Raw genomic sequence first — 23,749 nt, forward strand, 5'->3', positions numbered from 1 at the left:
AGAAATCTCTCAGTTCAACACGACCTTTTTGGGGGCCGAATTTATAAACATGACCGAAAGTCAAAATGGTTCGAGTATTTTCGCTGTATCCAGTCGGGTGCCTGGCTCAACGAGTGGGCCATAACGTTGTTCGTAACGGGCCCAGCGCGGCGTGATGACAGCCTCTGCGTGTGGTCAACCGTTGAGCAATCATCGCGCTGCAGCTAACAAGCTCTGTTAGGCCGTCAGCTGGACTGGAAAATTCGTTCGTTTCGTTCCAGCAATCGCGGGTCTAAAAAATTTTAACAGTTGTACCGAAATACACTACCAAAGAATGATACTACAAAAGTTCTCCACATTTCGTCCAGCAGTTTTTTGATAATTTGACTCGAAAAAGCGAACTATTTGTCCATTGTGGACGATCAAAAACGTACCGCGCCTACGTTAAAAAAATCCGCCGCGTATGACGCACGTACCACGTGACGTGAACTGTCCAATTAGACACCAGATATGAGGTCGCAGGTCATGACATTTAATAAACATGGCGGCGTCCATTGGCAAAAGTGCGTCAACGTAAACATCGACCGGTGCAAAAAAGAAGTGTTTGCACTCATAATCTGTCACGTTTGAGGGGGGAAATGCGAAGGATCTGATGTCCGGTGATAGTAAGTTCATTTCCTGTGCCAAAGAGTGGCTGAATTTCACAATGGCATCGCCGAATATACCCACGATGTGTGGGCAGTGGATCTGCTATGTCTGTATCGTACTGTACAGTACTACTACTATAGGTTTTCCCGGACAATTTCGGAAAATGTGTACACGAATTTGTAAAAGAAGCATTCGTTTTCGTGCGAAATAGAATGAACCTTCCAAATCTCTGTTTCTATTTAACAAATGATAATTCTTTTTCCGTGAAGGTGCATTCAGTCGTAAAAAATCAGCGTACGATTTCCCGAATGTGCACTGCATTTAGTGTATTGACATTTCATTTTAGCGCGAAATCGAAGGCACATCCGCAATCCTATTTTCCTTTTAATTTGTCATCAATCTTTTTCGCGAAATGTGCAGCCGATTTCCCTCGCAGTGTTATTTAACGTATGCCTGGTCAAGCATTGGAATTCATTTATGTGTTAAAGTAACATTTGAGGAAAGCTTGATTGAATGATTGAATTTTTGAATATTCATGATGATTGAGCTAAAACCAAGAGGTGTAGTCTTTTGAAACATACCAACTATTGTAATAAATCCTATATAAAAACCTAACCTTAAGAAAATCTTTTTCTGCTCAGCATTTGCCACAATCGCATCATATAGCCAAGAGTCTCAGTTCACATAGTCCTTAAATATCCAATAATGGCTGCAAGAGGGAGATACCGACGAATCTCGGACGTTGACCGAAATCGCCTCATCGATGCCTTTGAGGCTGACGACGCTGACTATCTGCAGGTAGCAGATACGCTGGGCATCAAGCACTCAACGGCCAGATCAATCGTTGGCGTATATCTTCGGGATGGTCGTCGTAACAAGCTGCCGAAAGGAGGACCCATAAACCAAAAGGTTGACGACGACATGAGAGATGCCCTTCAAGGATATCTAGATGACAACCCCCTTCTAACTTTGCGTGAACTCAATACTCAACTGCGAGCTGATCTTCCCGATAAGCCCTTCATTACCACTAGTACCATCGCTAGAACTCTAGATGGTATGCTTTTAACTCTTAAATTAGCGGAAGATGTTCCAGAACAGCCTATGAGCCACGCATATTAGATGCACGAGTCATATTTGGAAATTGGTTTCTTCAGGTTGGTGTCCTTGGCCACACTGTGTACATTGACGAGACTGGGTATAACTTATGGACCCGTCGGTCTTATGGTCGCGCTCCTCGTGGAGAGCCAGCAAGGCGTGTCGTCCATGGCCAGAGAGGCAAGCAAGTCAACATCACGTTTGCCATTTCTGGTGAAGTTGGACAGAATATCATCAGAGACTGTGACGAGAGCGACTTTTGAGGATTTCTTAGCGACGACTGTACAAGAATGCGGTATGTTATTCCCGGCAGGCGAACGCATATATCTGATATATGACAACGCTCGTCCTCATATCCGAGCCCAACTACCCCCTGATGCCGGCAATTTCACCATCAAGTTGCTGCCCCCATACTCGCCATTCTTAAATCTTACGGAAATGGCGCACTCAGCTTTCAAGGCGGGAGTGAAGCGCACGCTGGGGCTTCCTGAATGGCAGGACAGATTTGGAGACCAAGACGCAAGAGTCCAAGCTGGTGTGAACCTGCAAGTCTGGAGATCCCTCCGTCTCCAGGAGGTGGCTGCACTCAACATTGGAGAGGTGACACCTGCGAAATGCACCGCCTGGTACAACCATTCTCAGACATATCTCCCTCGATGTCTTGGTGGACAGGTCATTGAAGGATAGACAATCAAACTGATAAGACGAGAGAGAACATTAAGAAATACATAAAGAAATTAAAATACAACTAGACAATGAACCAACAAAAAGTCCCCATGCAGATCCTATGTAACATGGCACGTGATGTGTCCCTTTACCGTTTCAATAATGCTACATGATTATTTTTATTGATTTCATATTGGTCATATTTATATCATTTTCACATTTCATTTGCCTACATTTCACATATGCCTTTGTGTATATAAGAACAAACACATTAATGATCAATAGGGCATACATTGATTAATTAATGAATCAAAGTTGTATCATGATTTGTATAGGCCTGTAAAATTTATTTAAATTGAATGCAGAAAATGCGAATTTAAATTGTAACAAATGAAAAAGAATGTTCAATTGAGCCCATGTCACAATAGACAATCGATTTTCTGCGAATTGGATTGCACATTCGTAATAATCGGCAACTCATACGTCAAACCGAAAACCTAATCACGTATTTGTAATCCCTTAAATGAAACGCTATGCACATTCATTCATTTGATTGATGCAAAATGAAATTGAATGCTAGTTATTACGAAAATGAAGCCAGGATGTACGTCGTTCTCAAACTCGGCGCCAAATTGAATTTATGTTTTACAAATTCAAACGCACATTTTCCGAAATTGTCCGGGTAAACCTATACTACATCATGCACTACCGGCGCATGTAAACAAGGCAGTCCGGCCGGCCGATCTCACCCGTGGCGGTTTTTATAGATAGTAAACGTCTCGGTGCTGCAAGGAAAGGCAAACCAGACAATTCAGCTGAGACCCAGATTTCTTCACCGAAAAGCTCCGGGCAAAGTTCAAGTTTCTTTTAATTGCCTATCTACATAACTGTGTCATGCTGCACATAAACTCAACCAGGATTTTGATTTCGATGAAAACCTCAATTCAAGGACAAGCTGCAACAGTACAACAAGCAGAACTTCCGTTGGAGGTAGGCCTACATGTCATTATAATGAAGGCGATTGTGTATTTATGTGCCCCCAAAAAGAACCAAAAAATCCATGTTTGGGTTTAATTGTCTTGAATTAAGGGTAAGGTTAGGTTTTAATTTCTTTGAGGGAAACTGGGGTGACATAAACGATAAAAACACAATGCGAAAACAAAGCTGGTGGTCACCACGATGCACCGTGAATGCACAGAACCGCATTGATTTGGATGGCGTCAACTGAAAATGCATAGGAAAATTTTATTTTCTTGCAAAAGATACCATTCAAAATGATAACAGATTCCTGGTTATAAAAAAACACCTTTTCTTTCTCTACGGCATTGGACTGTTGGGTACGTCACTTGTTTACCGAATGGTTTTTGGACTTTACTTTCCTTTTAGAAAAAATATCTTAAGTCAATGAAGAAAAATGTCTTCAATGACAAATAGATCTCATTTGAAAAACCCAGTAAAAAAGGTTTTTTTTTTTTAGTTCCATGATTCAAACCGAGTACCTCTGGCACTGAAAATAAATGTCTAACGTTAAGATGCCAAAGTACAACGGGTACTGCACAAAATCCCATAATAAAATGTTGTGCAGTCTCTTTCTCCATTGTTGAAGGATACTTTTATGGAGGTGTGAGGGTAGTCTTTCCCTTTGTATAAAATAGCAAAATAGCTTTTTATAGAATTTACTATTTGATTCTATATATATAGGCCTAAGGGATGAACGTCAGGAAAAGGGAGATGTTCTGTGACTGACTGTTCAACCCCGATCAACAACTTAGTTTCATGAGAATGTCCCAGCTTGCTGAACTGTTGGAATCATGAAATGATTTAGAAGCCGAAGGAACTGACCTTGGATCTTTATATCGGTAAGATGTTTTGATTGTTATTCAGAGTTCAAACAGAAATAAACTTTAATAGAATATTCAAAATGAAAACTTCTTGATATTGCTTTGGAAGCTGAAAAGGTTGGTTCTCAATAGCTACCAATGTTTACATATTTACAGTGGAAGGCAAAACGATCGGGCACGTGATCTTTTTAGTAATTTAACTCTAGATTGAACAAGTTGTTTTCTTTCTTCTAAAGCACATCCACAGTAATCATTGTTTTTGATCATCAGATACTAAACCTGTCTATATTTTACTATTTTTTTTTTTTTACAGAACTGATAAGTTGACATATCGGCTTAGAAGAGAATATCCACAGGTCTCTTTCCTTGATATATGCAACATCATCTACACCGCTACTCTATCTGCTGGATGTGTGGTTGAATCTCTGGGGACTTCAGAGGAGGATTCAAAACTGAAACTTTGGCTTAGAAAGCAAGACATACGCTCCATCCTGTTGTTATGCCGTTACTGCACAAGATTTGATGAGAACTTTGATGTCTTTGTACATAAAAGATATTTTTAACTCTAAAATCTCCTGGGTCAGATTGACCCAGAATCTGAATCCAAATTTGCTCAGTCCTTTTCTGGGTAAAAAAAATACACATTTCAGTCAAAATGACCTAGAAAAATGTCTTTTTTTTTACTCCAAAGGGGTCATTTATGACTCCAAAAGGGGTCAATTTTTGACCCGGAAAAGGGCTGAGCAGACTGAGTCTGACCCAGGAGTTTCTAGAGTGTAGGATGTGACAAGCTATAGTGCTGTACGTGCGTAGTTTTGACATTGGAAGTGCCAACGCAAGGCCTCAAACCGGAAAATGTGGGTTTTTAGCATAGGCCTACATACGTACATGTACATAACATTGGCAAACTTTGATGAAGTGTAAAAAAAAAACTGCAGCATATTTGCTGGAGAACTTTTGACATAGTGTTTGTGATGTACTAAACCCCACATATGTGCATTAAAAAAGTAGACCCAGTGTTGCTGGAACGAAACTCATTTTACAGCCGGTTTTTGAGTTTCAGCTGATGGCCTATGTGTGTGGACACAGTTGTGCACAATACTTTGGGTTTGCGTGCCCGCGACGTGTGCACGCTCTTCTGGCCACGAGGGGAATGAGATACATCCCAACGTTGGTGGCGCGGGCCGTCCCCCCCCCCCAAGAATTTGTTGAAGGGCACGGGGAACGCAGCTTTAATTGGTGTGATAACTTTGTGGAAATATCACCCAAATATATGTACAAAGATTGTGAAAATCTTATACATGTACATGTAAATTTCTTTAATAGCATTGATTTATTATCACCAATATGAAATGCTTAGTGAAATGGAAAAGCCAAATTCACCAATTCAGATATGTTACATGTAAAAGTTTGACCACATGAGTATTTAAAGAAATAAAGCCGATATCACATACTAAAGCTGCGAAGTTAGAAACCGCATACATAACCGACTCCCTGAAAGTCATGAAATGGAATAAATCCCTGCCGACCGCTCGCCAGCATGTTTGTTTTATTCAGTTATTTTGTTTTAAGTGTTTAAGAATGACAAAACAAACAGTCAGGGCCTTGTACCTACAATTGAGCATTGTCTGGAACCTCTCCAATCTACGTCAGAACTAGATCCATCAATAAAAAGAAAAGTAAACGTATTTTTTGGGTTGCGATATTTACATTTTTACGGTTTACGTTTTGAAAAGATGCTTCTTGGTACAATTTTTATGCCCATTTAAAGTTGGTGACAGGCCACAAAGGTGAAAATAGAGACATTGCCCGATACAAGGTTTAGGTTATGCAGTTCTAGAATTGTCACAAATCAAATCATCAAAACAACCTTTCGGGGGCGAAATTACGTTTTCCTACTTGCTTGTACAGTAAGTCCTTTATTGAAGACAAATGAACATATAAACAGAAAATCGGAAAACAGCCGTTGTTTATTTCTCATTTCTCCATTCAAGCTCTGTTCAGACGTGTCTGGTTACTCTGGTATTGACAGAACGTGCCACATAAATATAGTTACATTACATGCGCTCTGTTCAAGCTTTGGACTTCTTTGTTGCAAGGATATCTGTATTTCCCTTTCGCTACAAAAATTAAATCTAAGCTGGAAACTATCAGAATGTAGTGTTTGTGCTTGAGTTTGAGTGCTGACGTGATCTTTAACTGGCATTGAGCCGTATACAGTGGTTCTTACTTTCATTTTTTCATTTTATCATAAAGAACAAGTGCTTTAGCTTCTTTCGACTATAAAGGGTCGATGTGAAGCAACTGTAACATCCTTGAACAATCGGCCTTTAGTTTGCCTTATACATCCTTAAATAGTCGGCCTTTTATTTTAATATAAGCCTTCAGCTTAACAGAACTCAATCCAATCAATCTCCATCAAAAGAAGCTCACCTTCATTAGTAATTGCACATTTCGTAACATTTTTCTGAGCTTCGGATGAACGGTGACTGCTCTATGTTCCGACACCCCTATGTTCCTACAACCTAGATTGTGTTACTGCCGGTTAGGGTTAGGGTTAGGAATAGGAATATGTGCAGTCGGAACATAGGGGTGTCGGAACATAGAGGTGTAACCGGGATGAACCTCTTTGACTGTCTTTCTTTTGCGTTCTGTATTCCCTGATCACCATGTTATTAACAATGGTAGGCCTAACGAGACTCGACAATAAATATATGGAATTAATGGCCTTGGAGACTTAAATTGGTTTGAGCTCAACGAAGGTCCTTATTAAAAGAATTAAAGGTGACCTGTTTTTTGGGGGAGAAAATCCTCTATGTTCCGACACCCCTATGTTCGTACAACCTAGATTGTGTTACTCCCAGTTAGGGTTAGGGTTAGGGTTAGGGTTAGGAATAGGAATATGTGCAGTCGGAACATAGGGGTGTCGGAACATAGAGGTGTAACCGGGATGAACCTCTTTGACTGTCTTTCTTTTGCGTTCTGTATTCCCTGATCACCATGTTAATAACAATGGTAGGCCTAACGAGACTCGACAATAAATATATGGAATTAATGGCCTTGGAGACTTAAATTGGTTTGAGCTCAACGAAGGTCCTTATTAAAAGAATTAAAGGTGACCTGTTTTTTGGGGGAGAAAATCCGCAATGTGTGTTGAAATGGATCCTTACTGACAGTAACTGTATCGGAGAGGTTATCGTTATCATACGGAAGCTTGAATTGCCTCAGTCCGCGATACCGCGTTACCGTGATAATTTATCACAGAAATCTGGAATTCAAAGATAAATCCTTCCGCGATACTGCGTTACTACGATAATTTATCACAGAAATCCGGAATTCAAAGATAATTCCTTCCTTGATACCGCGTTACCGCGATAATCATCACAGAAATCCGGAATTCAAAAATACTTGCTTCCTCAGTACCGATTTGTCTTTGAATTCCGGATTTCTGCCATAAATTATCACGGTAACGCGGTATCGAGGAATAGGTATCTCTGATTTCCGGATTTCGGCGATAAATTATCACGGTAACGCGGTATCGAGGAAGGGATTATCTTTGAATTCCGGATTTCTGTGATAAATTATCACGGTAACGCGGTATCGAGGAAAAGGTATCTCTGAATTCCGGATTTCTGTGATAAGTTATCGCGGTAACGCGGTATCGAGGAAGGAATTATCTCTGAATTCAGGATTTATGTGATACATTATCGCGGTAACGCGGTATCGAGGAAGGAATTATCTCTGAATTCAGGATTTCTGTGATAAACTATCACAGTAACGCGGTATCGAGGAAGGCCAGGATTTATCTTTGAATTCCGGATTTCTGTGATAAAATATCACAGTAACGCGGTATCGAGGAAGGAATTATCTTTGAATTCCGGATTTCTGTGATAAATTATCACGGTAACGCGGTATCGCGGAAGGCAATTCAAACTTCCGTATTATCATGTCTACGGTTATCATGTCTACAAAGGGCTAACGTATGGCCGACGCACAAGCCTCTTGCGACTTATATATAACCTATATGGCACTCTTTGTTTATGAGTATTATTAACCACCATGCACCAATAAAATCAAAGTGTATTCGTGGTGCATCGTTGCCTTGGCTCGATGGGGAAATTCTAAAACTTATGCGACAGCGAGATCATGCAAATAAAGTGGCTAAACGTTCAGGCTCAACGAATGATTGGAACGCATACAAAAAGCTGCGAAACATGACCACTGATAAAATCCGCAGCAAGAAAGGCGAACACTTTCAATCAACCGTCGAGGAAAATAAAGGCAACTCTTGCGTTCTGTGGAAAAAACTAAAAGAGGTTCTGCCCAATAAACAGAAAAGTATTCCAAGGTCTATTTTTTTCCCAGAATGGGGAATTCGTTGACGATCTCACCGACATTGCTGATACTTTCAACGAACATTCCTCAACAATCGGAACACGTATTGCCAGTAATGCCCCTCCATGTGAACTCGAAGTGGACTACAATATCCACTCTTTTGATACAGATTCACTTGATGAAAAGTGCTTACTGCCTGAGATTACTGAAGACTATGTTCAAAAGCAAATATCATCAATGTTAGTCAGAAAAGCAACAGGTCCAGATGGAATAAGTGTGAAAAAGATTAAAATAGCGTCTCCGTACATAACTAAATCCTTAACGCACATCTTTAACCTCTCGATAAGATGCGAACAATACCCAAATGAGTGGAAACACGCCCTGGTTACGCCTATTCACAAGGGTGGAGACAAGTGTAATACAACTAACTATCGGTCTATCTCAATACTGTCGATTATCTCTAAGATTCTGGAAAGATGGATACACTCAGCAGTGTACTCTTACCTTGATGAAAGTGGTCTGATTCCTTGTTGTCAGTCAGGGTTTAGGCCCTCACACTCAACTGAAACTACCTTACATGATTTAACGAACAAATGTTTTCAGGCTATGGAGCGTGGGGAAATAACAGGCACTGTGTTTATAGATCCAAGTAAAGCATTTAACTCTGTTAATCATGCCACTCTCTTATAGATAAACTTGAAAGGGTTAATATGTCAACCTCTGCTATCAACTGGTTTAAGTCATATCTCAGTGAACGTAGTCGATCTGTGAACACTGAGGGCAACATATCTAAAGCCCTACCACTTAACACCGGCGTACCACAGGGATCAATTTTAGGTCCACGTTATTTATTATTTATACAAGTGACCTACCGCTTTGTATCCCTAGCGAGTGTAATTTGTTCATGTATGCCGACGACTCCACATTAACGTGTAGTTCTACCAGTGTTGATGCAGTAGAAACCAACTTGAATACAGCCCTAGCGAGAATTTACGACTGGTGTGTCAGAAACAAACTTACAATAAACACCAGCAAAACCAAATCCATGCTTATTGGAACTAAAATAAAAGTCTGCAGTACTGACCTTAATGTCAATATTGCTGGTAGTCCAGTTGTAAAGGTGAACTCTTGCAAGTGTCTAGGTGTCATTATTGATGACACTTTAAGTTGAATACGTGAAGAAACCAGTTTCCTCTAAATCTGCGACTATGTTCCCCAAAGCAGTCTGCACTCTCTTTTTGTTAGCTTAGTTTTGCCATCTTTAGATTATTGTAGTACTGTATGGGGAGGAAGGTACACATCACACGACAATATTCTTAATAAATGTTTGAAAAGAGCCGCGCGGATAATCCTGAAGTGTGCATTCTTAACGCCTTCAGCCGATATGTTTGCTAGTCTTAATTGGATGTCATTTGCTAAAAGAGTAGAGTATAAAAAGGCTATTCTTGTTTACAAATGTATAAACAAAATTACTCCTTTGTATATGACAAATATGTTTACACCACTTATTCAGATTCGTGAAACGAGACAATCCACTGATATGGCATTGAGGATTCCTTTTGCAAAAAACAACAACAATGTTATACCTCAAGCTTTGCTGTTATTGGTAGGCTACAATCATCTGGAATAATTTACATGTGCAGTTGAGAACCATGACTTCACTAGCCTCATTCAAATCTGAACTACGTAAAACCTTCAGTCAGTAATAATATTTCTGCAAATAATTATTTGTGTATTTGCCGCTGCCTTTCTCTGATTATACAAATCGAGATATGTGCTGATCTACGCAGTTAACAAACTTGGTTGCCATAATAATAAGAAGACAATAAGGAGCCGGATGAGAATTTCTCCGTGTTTTCTCCCAAAAGGGTTTTCGCGGGGTTTTCGCCCCTCCCGTAATCAGCGAATACAGTTACAGCAATATTTTTTTCTTTTCTTGATGTTACAAGATGGATCCAAATTTTTCGTGTTCACTGAATAAACTTTATAGTAAATCATGCATACTGTACATGTAGTTATAATAGTTTTAAAATATATTGTATTTATAATATTTGCTTAACACCTATGCATTATTCAAATAATGTTTTATCACACTGTATTGAATTGTATTGTATTTGTAATGTATTGTATAATTATACATGTTTGTAGTCATTATTTATTGTATGCAGGGCCCCAATGGAAACCAGTTTTAAATTGTTTGGGCATACCCTGGGTAAAGAAATGGAATAAATAAATATTAATCCTCAAAACGTTTTACTTTTAGTCATGATTATGGAGAAAGTCACTTTTAAGTCGCCGATCAATAGAAATAAATACATAAAGACCTCAGGTTCACCTGACTGAACGGGCTTCAATCCTAAGATAGCCGAAAAGTAATAAGACCAGTTTGGGGCTACATCCTATGAAATTCAATCTTTAACTACACAGCTACAACTAAGTAAACGATCTTTGAAAACGGAAACGGCAATCAATCAAAAATCCGCGGTATTAAACAATAATGCAGTGGTTATCTTGAATAACTCTTCAAATTTAGATACCGTAATGTTGACGCTGTGTTTGATGCTGTATCAAGTGTAAATCAAGTCTGTGTACAGCCGAGTGGTGAAAGTCAACGTGCAGATTGTGGAGGAGTGCAAACAACGCCGCAACATTATCGAAATCCAGTTGTACGGAATTGCTTTTCTTCTATTTTTCGATTTAAACGAGTCTGTCAATGTAGAAAAATGTTATACAAATGTATCAGGATGAAGTTCCGAAGAGCAAAACCCTTCAGGGATCTGGCGACTTAATGTAGGTTTTTTGCTTTATTTTTAACACACATAACATTCGATAGAAAGGTTATGGGTTCAATGATATGGGCCTAGATTGTATTATAAGTGCGGTATGATGCATGAATGTGGCATTCTAAATCGTTCTTTTTTTCGACACATTCGTCTCATGTGGAGATGAACAAAGCAAATTCGGTTGTTGCTTTTTGGTGCATTTTTTTTTTGGCAAGCTTTAACGTTACGAATTGAAATGCATTCAGTGTTTTTGGCTCTGTCTGAAACTTTTTTTTGGGGGGGGGGAGGGGTGAAAGGCAATTGGACATCCCCAGACGTTAGCGAGAAACAAACAAAACCCGCTGATTACAGTTTTGAATAAACGAAGAAGATTTAGTACAAAAGCTTTAAATGCACCGTTTTGATTTTGAGGTTAAGGGGCGCACTCAAGTTTGCATAAGATATACATTTGTATCATGAACAGTGTCCCCTTGTGTCATGTAGTTTCCAGTGTGATGCAAAAAATTAAACATGATAAATGAAAGTCGACATATAAACAACACGCCGCCCTCTTTTTTTATCGTGTTCACATATATGTAAATATTTTTTTAACATTTCTTAATTGTTAACTTTTGCTCTTTTATCTTCTTGTTTTAAATTGCGATATGGGTTTTCTTAAATCTCTAACTCTTTTCTCAATTAGCTTTAACTTAAACATGCTTCATTTCAGTAACATCTGTTTTCTTTTATTACAAAAAAGCGATCAATCGTTTTTGGCTGCTTTGTGGCCAAATCTTGTGGGAAACGTTTTTTTTTATATTGCAACAAAGGCATTTTGCTGAATTCTGACGAACAAATTAATTACATGAACCGGTTTCGATTTCCTTTGCTCACATTTCACAAATGCTTGCTTAATGGCGAATTCGTATGCACAAACTGACGCATTGTGAAGCAATGGCCCAACATGACATTTTAATTCGGATGAATTATTTTTGAGATTGAATCGTAAACAAGTGCAATCGCATGGTTTTAGAATTGAATTGAACGATCTATTTAGTTAATTGAATGTTGATCTAAACGTGCATCCAAATTTATATGAAAATGTGTGATTCGTCATCAAATTGGCTGTCAAATCTATAAAGCTGAGTGGGAAAACGTATATATCAAATTAAAAATCTTATTAGTTCAAATGACCAAACTATGAAAGTGATTGTCCATAAACGGAAAAAAAACAAAACGCATGGTAATACGTTATAAGCGCACCGACGTTCACTAATTTGAATGCGTCAACCATCAAAAGATGTGAAAGACTTCAAAGAATTCGAAAGGTGGCCGGAAAACCAATACAATAAGTTCCACATGAGATGAATGTGTCGAAATTAGGAAGAATATAAAAGAATACTGAATTTGTGAATATGAGGAAAGGAAATCTATTGAAGCAGCTTTTGAAATTGAATTGAATGATGAAGCCCAACCGGGAAAATTGATTATTACCTCGTAAGATAACTATAAATAACTCTCTCGTTTTTGGCAATATCAGACAAACCCATAGGGTAAAAGCTTAAGCGTTCGTTCCGAAGTCTATATTGTTTGCGCGAAAGAGACGGCATTCGAAGCTTCTTCAAGACGCACGAGTCGTCTGCAAAATACCTCGCGTAACCCCTTGCGGAATTGACGATACTTGAAGGCGTAGATGACCGGATTGACGCAGCAATTAGCGGCCACCATCGCTACAGAGAGCAGGTAGTACCACTCGTCAAAGCTGAGCTCCCAGCCCAGATTGAACAAGAGAAAGATGACCTGGTTTGGTGTCCAGCACACCAGGAAGGTGATGAAGACGATCAAGAGCATCTTGAAGGTATTACGTCTAGCTCGGAGTAGGGACTCCATCACACCTTCTGGTTGGGCGTTGTCCGACGATGCTCCGGCAGCTGGACCTACGTTGGCCGGTGCCGGTCCTACCCGGGCCGCTCCTCTCTTGAGCTCCACTATGATGCGAATGTACGCAAACAGCATCATTGCCACCGGCACTATGTACTGCGGAACGACCGTCAAACCCCCGATGACTTTGGACCGATTCTCGGCATTCGAGACGCACCTTCCGTCTTGCAATTTGAAGATGGTGAGGTTGTAGGATTTGAGGATTATCGCGGTGATCCAACACGCTGCAATGACCACGCCCACTTTCAGTCTTGGGCGCTTGGCGAAAGTTGCTTGGTACTTGAACGGGTGAACGATGGCGAAGTACCGCTCCATAGTCAACGACAACAGGTTGAACGTTGATATGATGAACAGAAGAAAAAGTACGAAGTTGGAGTACCAGACGTTGCACACCACCCATCCCAGAGCGTTGTTTGGCACGGGGTCGGGTAACGGGGCCTCGCTCTGTAGAAGAATCATTAATGAACCAAGAAGATCCACCACAGCTTGGTGGAAGATGAAGGCGTTGGTGCGAGTCTGCATCGATGAGACTCTACCGATGACAACGCAGACGAGACTGTTGCCCAAGATGCCGACAATACCTACGATGGTCTTGAAAATACGCAGCCACAGAATCTCCTCCATGTTTGTTTATTTGCTGTGCATTCATCGGTATCTTGCTCGAAATATCATAAACCTCCTGTTGCGTCTGAATGCCGAGACGAGATGCGGCCCAGCCTCTTGTATATAATAACTTACCTTGCAAATTATTCATATTCTTACCTCGTTCAATGTTGCCTGTGCAATGCTAGAAATCGTGTTGGACTTTGGAACGAATCACGGAATATCTCCGAAGGACACATCCATAGTTAACCATTATTAACACTTGATACTTCTTGCTTCCAGCATCGAAAGCCGACTGACTGATTAATCGAGGAAATACCTTCAGTTGAAGCACATGCCTGCAGTACCCAAAACCCATTGTAATTATCTCGACTGCCGTGCTGGTATACTTTCAAGAATCTTGAATTTGACATTGAAAATGTAGTAAGTCCTATCAACAGTTTAATGAAATACCATGTCACATAGACTTGAAATCAAGTCGGTCATTGGCTGGGTTTAGGGGCCGTCAATAAAGAACGTACGCGGGGGGGGGGGGGTGTAACATTGCGTTCACCATGCGTATACACGGTGAGGGGGGGGGGGGGTCCAAGCGAATGCGTACGTTCGTTGAACAATAATTTGCTTTTAAGAAATTGTGACATAAAATCACTGTACTTTCTCACATTTAATAACTACCAGGCCAGCTTTTATTCATCAGAAATCGTTATAACACATTGCCCTTCACTCCCACCATTCCGATCTATCTAATTTCCATGTACATGTACGCAGTACCACCGCCAGTGCTGCAACCAACGTTTTTAGAAGTTGTTAACTTTAAAGACCGCGCCATGATAAAATAACGATTTTGATACGAGTCCCTCGTTTGTTTTGGTCAAGCATGTGTAGGAATAGTCAGAGTAAAGAGTATGTTTATCATTCCAAACCACTTCTGCAACATATAGGCCAGCTAACATCTCTCTGAAATTCAACGACAATATTTTTTTTGAAATATAAACAGAATCTTTGGTCGAAAATGGCGACTTTCGTACACATTTTACAGATGTGATTTAACGCGGTTTTGCGCACTCACGGTGCATCGCGGTGATCGCTATCTATATATTTTCGTGTTGCATTTTGTCGTCTTCGTCATCGTTATAGCGACAATTTCCCATAAAAAAAATAAAAAAAATAAAAACCCTGCCCTCTATCTGCGACGCTCTTATTGGTTTGAAATTTGGCTAACTATAGTTTGGTAATGTAATTCAATAACCGAACTACACAATCACCAATAAGAAGACTGCTTCAATTAGCCGACTATAGCATAGCGGTTTCGTAATGCGTTATACATGTTCAGTGCATGTACGCGGATAAATGTACATGTTAACGCATATTGCACATTCGGAATACGTATGCGTACGGGGGAGGGGGAGAACCCACTGCGTACGCCATGCCTACGGCCGGAGGAGTGGGGTCTAATAATAAGTCGGCATTTTGTGCGTACGTACTTTATGGACGGCCCCTTGTTAGTTCGCTCACTGCGCACCTTGCGCGCCGACACGGCGTGGACAGATACAGCATACCGTCCCAGGGTATATACGTTTAGCGGGCGGTATGGCACTAAGTTGCGGGGACGCTTTGTGCATCCTCGGCCAAAATATGCGTGTAGGTCGATACCAATAACCAACTTGAATAATCTGTTCTAGGCTTTCTACACAACGTACGGGCCTTGCTACCAGATTTGGACTGAGCAGTCTGATTGGTTAAGGATCAGGAGACTAATGGAAATTCAAGTTGTGCCTAGTCGTTCACGTGTCAGAGTTGTAATGACTGGAGTCATGGACTCGACTCGAGTCACAATTTTTGGTGACTCGACTCGACTTGAGTCCCTCATCAGAAGACTGGACTCGACTCGAGTGAATGCTAATAAGACTCGGGCTCAGTTGGAAAAGTAATTGTTCGTGATTTTGGCATTATGTCATTTTTTTTTGTCAACCGACAGGCAATTGCAGTTTTTCCCGACAGAATTTACGGTATTTTCTCCTACACAACATAAACTGGTCGTGTAATTTGATGTTGTCAGAGTGTCTCGAACATTCTTGGGGCGGGGATGGACCTCATCCGACACTAGGCGGTGTGTTAACTGTAATACTTACGCATAGCCTCCATTTCAGGCGTTTTTCAACGTGTAATTTACACAAACTCGAAGTAATAGCATTGGTGTTTACGTCAGTGACAGAATGCAATTGACAGGAAGGAACAGAAAGGCTGGCGTGGATTTAGGCTGCTTAGGAAAATCGTTTCACATTTTGTGTGAGTCGCGAAAGGGCGGGGGGGTGGAAGAAGGTGGCTCGCCAGTACAACTATTGAAATACGAGGCTTTAAATATCAAGTCACTATGAATAACAGAGCTTAATGACGGAAAGATAGTGGGTGTACTTTATAACAAAAAAAACCGATGCATTTCCCGATAACAACAATGTACGTTTGGCATACACTGTCAGAAATCAGTCGGATTTGTTAACAAAATACGTTCCTTTGCGATGACTATCAACAAACCTTGTCAACTGGTTCCGCTTGTCCGACTCAATGCTTCATGTCTGTAGACCTGTCGTTTCCACGTAATTGGCCATGAGTCTAACGCAAGTAAATTATTTTACATGCGGGAAACCCCTGAAAATTGGGCATGAGTTTTTCAGAGTCCTGAGGGGAGCTTGGAGATAATTCGGTTTATGTTTATGACGCTAATTTTTGGACGTGATATTCAAAGGGAAAAAAAGACAGAGAAAAGCGTTACTAAGATGTGCTCTTATGGAGGGATAGATGATGGGGATACTCTGGGGCAGACACGGGGCGCCATCCGGCCGGCAAGGTCGCCCGTAATGTACCTTGAAATATCCACCGGGAAATATCGGCGGGTAGGTAACGACTCGCTCAAGCTATACCGCTCCCCGGGGATTAATCCAGGTATTGATTATGCCTCGCTCCGAATTAGAAGGCACGCGTGGCGTACTTGTAAGGCATTTAGCCAGCGTCGTCGTTGAGATACACTAGGGAGTTGCCTGGAAGGGGATGGAGGAATGACAATCATCTAGCAAAAATACAGGCTGGTTGAACGGTATAGACAAAACTTGATTAAGTTGATCGAGCGATAGATTATTGCAGCCTTCCCTTTTAACTGTCGAACAATGGCAAATTGGCAAAAATTGTCTTTAAGGATTTAGCATGATATATTTGATAATTTTGATAATAAACTCATTGCCCATTCAAAAGGTTCCCCAAACGTCAAACAGCCTAGCATGATGATGTGGCAACACGGCGCGAATGCCCCAGCCAAGGTCAACAACAATGAACGTTTGCACTCTTATGAAAAGAACAAGCAATAGCCATTGAACAAACTTCCTATAAGTAAATAATTACTCAGTCACATATATGCTTTAGAAAATGTTACTAAAGTAAGGATGTGTAAGTACAATCACCAAAATATACTTTAACAAAATATTAACAAATACAAAATATACCCAAATATGAAACAAATATATTACACGGCTGGAATTTACGATTTATGCAGATTAGGCACCCTTCACAAAAGACTTTCAGGTGTGACTCCTTCTAAATATCTCCTCTAGGGCTATAAGAATCTATCTGCCAAGTTTAGTGCTTTGGACCAGTCGGTCACGATCTTTGCAACAATTGGGTCCAAGCCACCTTACTAAATGCATGGATTTTCCAATCATTTTTTTATAAATCTAGTGCCAAAGAGACTATGCTGTGAATGTGACGAATTGTGGGTTTTAGTATTACCATCAGACTATTACGTGCGTCCAGAACACATCTCCCACAGGGAGCCTAATTTGCATACGTATCCACAATTTTGGATATGACAAGAAACACAATAAAGGGGGCCACTTTGCTACCGTCACGTTAGCAGTTTTTGTCAAATGTTGTGATTTTTTGTTGAATACCTGAAACCACCAAAGAAGAATTTCAACACATGAATGGACATGCAGCCTATTGCTAAAGATAATTTGAATGGATTATTTGTATTGCTTTTTGACATTATCCTCACATTTCCATCAAGTAGTTGACGGAAAGCTTGGATAACTCTTTCCGTCCATTTTGATGGAAATTTGAGGGTGAGTTTAAAAATTCGACAAGAAAATAATTCAACACATATTACATGTATTATGAGCCTACCTGTCCATTCACACTTCCAAAACTTTTTGGGTGGTTTCAGGTACTGTAAAAAAAATTACAACCATTTGAAAAAACTGCTAACGTGACGCAAGCAAAGTGGTCCCCTATATTGCGTTTATTGTCACATGCAATGAGGGTGAGAGAGCAGGTATAGTGCTTAACACCATAGGAACGACGTCGCAAAAAGCCACTTTTAATTGTCATCATTTTGGCCAGTTTGGAGGTGCTTGTTTGACAGTTCGTGTATGAAAGAAAATGAACAAATACAACGTTCGGAACAGCATTGCACACACAGAATATGATGCTCTAAAAAGCGTTATTATGGATGCTGAAGGTTGTATAGATTGGATGCATATTTTGACTTCAAGAACGTTTGGAGGAAGTATGCCCCCCAAAATGGATTTTTTAACAAAAACAATGGCAACAAATACATAGTGAACCGCTCTCTTGTTGTAGCCGTGGTGCAACCAAATGACGTCATATTATGGATTTCCAACACACACAAAATCAACATTCTTGCCAAATGTTAGGAAAAGCTACCGAAGCATAATGTGGAATATGGTCATGCCAAGATCCGAAACACCCCCGTCCTGACAGAGTGAATAATGACCTAGGTCTATATCATACAAATTACAATCATTCATGAAATTTCGCAAAAAAATTAACTCATTAGATCGTTTACTTACATTTCAACAAATACCAAAGATTGCAAAGTTGTACCTTTTAACTGACAAAAACAACACTAGTATTAATCATTCTAAAAAGTACAAATGATTAGAAACATTCCCGACCGTGACGTTTCAGCTTGCTTATAATAACATAGTGCAATTAACAAAGCATATAAATGAATACAAAAGCGAATTTGCATTTTAACAGCATCGCCAATCTCCACTTGTGACAAGTTTGCCGAAGCTAGGACAAAATTGATTAGAATCATACATTCCTGAATTACACTGCACTCGTAATGAGATTTGCCGATGGAAATTTGAAATTGAAATAAACAGTTGAGCCACAAGACATGGAAGAAATTTAGGCATAATTCCATCTACGGTAATCGATCAAACCCTTTCTACTGTTTGGTGTCATCATGTCTGTAACAGTTGAGTGAAGAAAGTGAACATGCACGCGGTGAAGGGGTGCAAAAGTCGCCGCGAGCCCGCGAGATTACACGAACTCTTGTGTTATAGTCATAGAAATACTTTTTTTTTCGATTAAACCGAGTCTGTGAAAGGTTTTAGGAATGTACTATTGTGGGCTTTGTTCCCACAGATGGGAAGCACTACTACGTGGTGCCATCTTTCAGTAAACTGTTCTGCACAGCATGAATTCTCTCGAAATATGAATGGTTGAAAAGTATTGACATATACGATTTATCGTGGTCCAATTATTAACATGCTAAAGATGCTTAAATGTTTGAGTTGTCTAGCGGTAGCCAGACGGTATGACGTCACAGGGTACATGGTCTATAAAAAACACTTTTTTTTATTCGATCATTCATTTGACTCCTGTCTTTCAATTCTGTTTGTTTCAAGCTGAAACGTAACGGGTTGAAATGTATTCAATCCTTTTCACTCTATTTAAATAGTTCAATATGATTAGTTATGTACTTTCAAAATTGAACTACTCTACTTTTCTTCATTAAAACAGAGTAATCTTACATTATAAATGTTTCCAATATACAGGTGGACTAAATCAAGCATGCATAAGCAATAATGGCGTGATGCAGTTTAAATCAGGCATGAACAATTAAATAGTTGTAGCCATGCATGCAATGAATGAATATACTAAATATAAACAAACAAAGGTGCTAAAATGAATGACAAAAAAGCGAATTTACTTTTTAAGACAAATTTGTCAAAACTAGGATCAATTAGACAACTATTTTGTGAATTACACTGTACTCGAATGAAATCTTTCGGAGCAGGTTTTGATATTGGATTGAATGACGGCGAAAAGATAGCGCTTTAAGACGTATTGTGTACTGACTTCAAGGGACGTAGACATCTATTGTTTTTTCTTTTCTTTTCAACCGTTTGGGATTACCCCTCGCCACTTAAAATAAAAGTCAGAAAATTACCCTCAAAATAGTTATTAACTGAGTTCTTTGACTAAATATGTGGAGTGATGTGGCCTCGTGGTTAAGGGCATTGGATTTGTGGTATGCGGGTAAAGCTGCATGTTGTGGTGCGTGTGCCCTTGGGCAAGGCACTTAGTCATGCATTGCTTCTCTCCACCCAGGAGTAAATGGGTACCTGTGAGGGCAGAGATGGTCATTGTGGTTGAATTAGCTTCTTTGCGCCTGACAGGCTGCATCGAGCTGTAAACTCCCCAGGGAGCTGAGATGGTATTTGGAATGTTTAATTGGCCCAATGATTAGGGGTAGTAATCGCTTTGATCTTAGTTAAAAGCACTATATGAGAACCCGTTATTATTATTATTATCATCATCATCAAATAAATACATTAAATCAGTCACGTTATTGTCTTTATAACAGGTACGACTTTTAAATAACTGAACGATAGCTTTCTTGCCTAAATTAAAATATTCCAACTTAAATAGCTGTCGTCAGATTGTCTTTACTCCAACAATACTCATCCCGACACATTTCAGCCTGTTCTCAACAGTTCATGCTTAAACTTCCGAGGCCAGCTATTTCCATATGAGAGTGCGTAATTCTGTTACAATTATAGTCAGTGTAAAAATGAAAATAAGACAACTTTTTAATGTTCCTAAGTGTTTATCTAACTCCAGGGATTAACCCACCCGCTCCCACCCCCCTCCCCGTGTGCGGAGTTTCCCGAACGACGCCAGTTTTCTTTTCCTGCATGTGGTCATACGGACCTGTAGGAATGTTGACAAGATAATAAAAACGTTTAGGCTACTGTTGGAACTTGACTTCTACTTTGTTTTGACATATCAATTTTAGAAATTACTCACTCAGTTTGTTGCAAGAAGCCAGAACTGAAAAGTTTTGGGAGCTACCCCACTCTCCCCCGAGTTCATTGAAAAGTTATCGCTTCCTCGAGGTGCACGAGTCGTCTGCAAAATAACTCGCGTAGCCCTTTGCGAAATTGACGGTATTTGAAGGCGTAGATGACTGGATTGACGCAGCAATTGCCAGCAACCATCCCTACAGATAGCAGCAAGTACCACGCGTCGAAGTTGACATTCCAGCCCAGATTGAACAAGAGATAGATGACCTGGTTTGGAGTCCAGCACACCAGGAAGGTGATGAAGACGATCAAGAGCATCTTGAAGGTATTACGTCTAGCTCGGAGTAGGGACTCCATCACACCTTCTGGTTGGGCGTTGCCATCAGCGGTGGACGTTCCAGCAGTTGGACCTACGTTGGCAGGTGCCGGTCCAACCCGGGCCGCTCCTCTCTTGAGCTCCACGCTGATGCGAATGTACGCAAACAGCATCACTGCCACCGGCACGATGTACTGCAGAACGGCCGTCAGGCCCCCGATGATTTTGGACCGATTCGCCACACTCGAGACGCACCTACCGCTTTGTTCGTTAAAGGTGGTAATGCCGTAAGAGTTAATTACGGCTCCAATGATCCAACACGCCGCAATGGCCACGCCAACTTTCAGTCTTGGGCGCTTGGCGAAGGCTGCTTGGTACTTAAACGGGTGAACGATGGCGAAGTACCGCTCCAGAGTCAACGACAACAGATTGTACGTTGATACGACAAACAGGAGGAAGGATGCAAAGTTGGAGAACCAGACGTGGCACACTACCCACCCGAGGGCGTTGTTTGGCACCGGGTCTGGTAGCGGGGCCTCGCTCTGCAGAAGAATCAATAGTGAACCAAGAAGATCCACCACAGCTTGGTGGAAGATGAAGGCGTTGGTACGAGTCTGCATCGATGAGACTTTACCGATGACAACACAGACAAGACTGTTGCCCAAGATGCCGACAATACCCACGATGGTCTTGAAGACACGCAGCCATAAAATCTCCTCCATGTTGGTTTATTTGCTGTGAACTTTATCAGACCCTTGCTAAAAAAAAATCATAAACCTCCCTTTGCGTCTGTATGCCGAGACGAGGTGCGGCCCAGCCTCTTTTATATAAGTCACCTCATTAATAATTCATATTCTTGCCCTTATTCAATTTGTAATTTGGTGTAATAATATTATGCTTTAATACGACTTTGGAATACATTACTGAAAAGCTCCGAAGGGCATATATGAAAGGACCACTTTCGAGGCAATTCGCCTTTGTCGTCTCTACAACACATTAACCTAGAAATGGTGACATTTGAAAAACTCGTTGAACACACGAATATTCACACGTAATTATAAAGTAACTGTCAGAAGTAGTGTCGATACAAATAGGTTTTCTGTGTGACAAGCTCGTACCAGGGATACAAAAGTTAGAAACAAATTAACATTTACTACCTACAGTCAGAGTCCTTTTTTTAATGTAATATGGTTGATTTCTTTTTTTTTCGCCTGAAAATCAGCTCCGCCAAATTAAATAAGTTCAGGACCTTAGTTGAGTCCTGAGCCAATTGACGTTTTCAGATTCACTGCTGGTCATCATAATTGTCGAGTCCCATAGATGCACCGCTTTTAATTACATTAAGTTGGTGCCATAGAATACATAGTAATAGTGTTGGAGGTCAGTCCCAAGCGAAGAAAATTAATGACAAATTTTCAATTTACACACGGAGGTGCAATTTTTTGCATGGGGCCTAATTTGATTGGTGTTTTTTTAACTGTCCGACTACAATATTGCAAATTGGTTCCTTTGGCGGTCGAAAAGAAGAAACGATTATACTTCACCTTTTCATGAGGTCCTTACCAACTTCAGATTGGCGTAATTTTGCCAAAAAAGAAAATTCCGTTATCAATTTCTCAACCGAGAAGATCTATATTTTAACAAGTTTTTTCGAAAAGCTGAGGAGAGAGTTCTTTTTTGTCTAGAACGCGTCAAAATGTTGCTTTTTATTTTTAAACAAAAACAGTGGGCTGCCAACCGCAGTCTCTGACATTTCAATTCGAAGAAGCTTTTATTTGCAGAAATTTGATAGAAGTGGATTAGGATCGGTGTTAAGTACAAAATATTGTCCAACAAACCTGCATTTTTTGCACGAAATAACCTTCGGTTTATCATGATTCAAAGTGCAGCACCGATAATGGACTATTTTGTCAACTGACATTGAGTCCTTATAGATAGGCTACGTACGTTTATCGTCATGGAATTTAGGACACAACACAAGCTGTAAAAACGGGAAAACCAATCAAAATAGAAAACATGAAGACTTTTTATTATAATCTAGGCCTACCAACATGTTCGTCTCGGGTTTGAGCCCTTCATATTTTATTATGACAAGTCGACTGTAACGAGCGCCCTCTACCCTTATCATGCAACAATGCATTTTAAGAAAAACGATTAGAAAGCGAGTACCCACCGCACACTATCCGAGGGCGTTTGTTACCTCTAACTTCCTTGATACATTTTATATGACTTGCAAGTGTGCTTCTAGGTCTGAGAATTTTGATGAGCGGGCAAGGGGTGTAGCCAAGTGAATTAGGAAATTATGAAATTTAAACTGACTTGTCAAGAAACGAATAAAAGAACTTTATACCGTGTAACCTTTCGATTAATGTTAGCTTTCTTGTCTGACCTATTTCTTGTCAATATGTTGTGCCAGTCTTTCTTTTCTGAAGATACGCCCGGCGTATCGTCAGACCC

The 23,749-nt window shown here is 40.3% G+C and overlaps 2 protein-coding genes and 1 long non-coding RNA gene across 4 annotated transcripts; 2 read left to right on the forward strand and 1 right to left on the reverse strand.

Moving 5' to 3' along the window:
* Positions 1 to 224: 224 nt before the first annotated feature.
* Positions 225 to 4,761, forward strand: LOC119721111. 2 transcript variants are annotated; one of them, XR_005270150.1, is made up of 4 exons: positions 225 to 644; positions 3,156 to 3,378; positions 4,090 to 4,247; positions 4,543 to 4,761. It is a non-coding gene; the product is annotated as an uncharacterized LOC119721111 (long non-coding RNA). The 2 variants fall into 2 exon arrangements; XR_005270149.1 differs by lacking the exon at positions 225 to 644 and having other exon boundaries at positions 2,680 to 3,378.
* Positions 1,322 to 1,761, forward strand: LOC119721110. The gene has a single exon (XM_038191007.1). It carries the CDS (start codon positions 1,333 to 1,335, stop codon positions 1,744 to 1,746), a length of 414 nt encoding a protein of 137 aa, XP_038046935.1. The 5' UTR covers positions 1,322 to 1,332; the 3' UTR covers positions 1,747 to 1,761.
* Positions 4,762 to 12,907: 8,146 nt separating the features above from the next.
* LOC119720959 lies at positions 12,908 to 22,014 on the reverse strand. Its single transcript, XM_038190825.1, has 2 exons — positions 21,061 to 22,014; positions 12,908 to 13,894 (listed from the first exon to the last, which is right to left on the reverse strand). The coding sequence occupies exons 1-2, from the start codon at positions 22,012 to 22,014 to the stop codon at positions 12,908 to 12,910; spliced, it is 1,941 nt and encodes a 646-aa protein (XP_038046753.1).
* Positions 22,015 to 23,749: the final 1,735 nt, after the last annotated feature.

This window comes from Patiria miniata, unplaced genomic scaffold (assembly GCF_015706575.1).
Source record: "Patiria miniata isolate m_02_andy unplaced genomic scaffold, ASM1570657v1 HiC_scaffold_9, whole genome shotgun sequence".
In the NCBI taxonomy this organism is placed as follows: Eukaryota; Metazoa; Echinodermata; class Asteroidea; order Valvatida; family Asterinidae; genus Patiria; species Patiria miniata.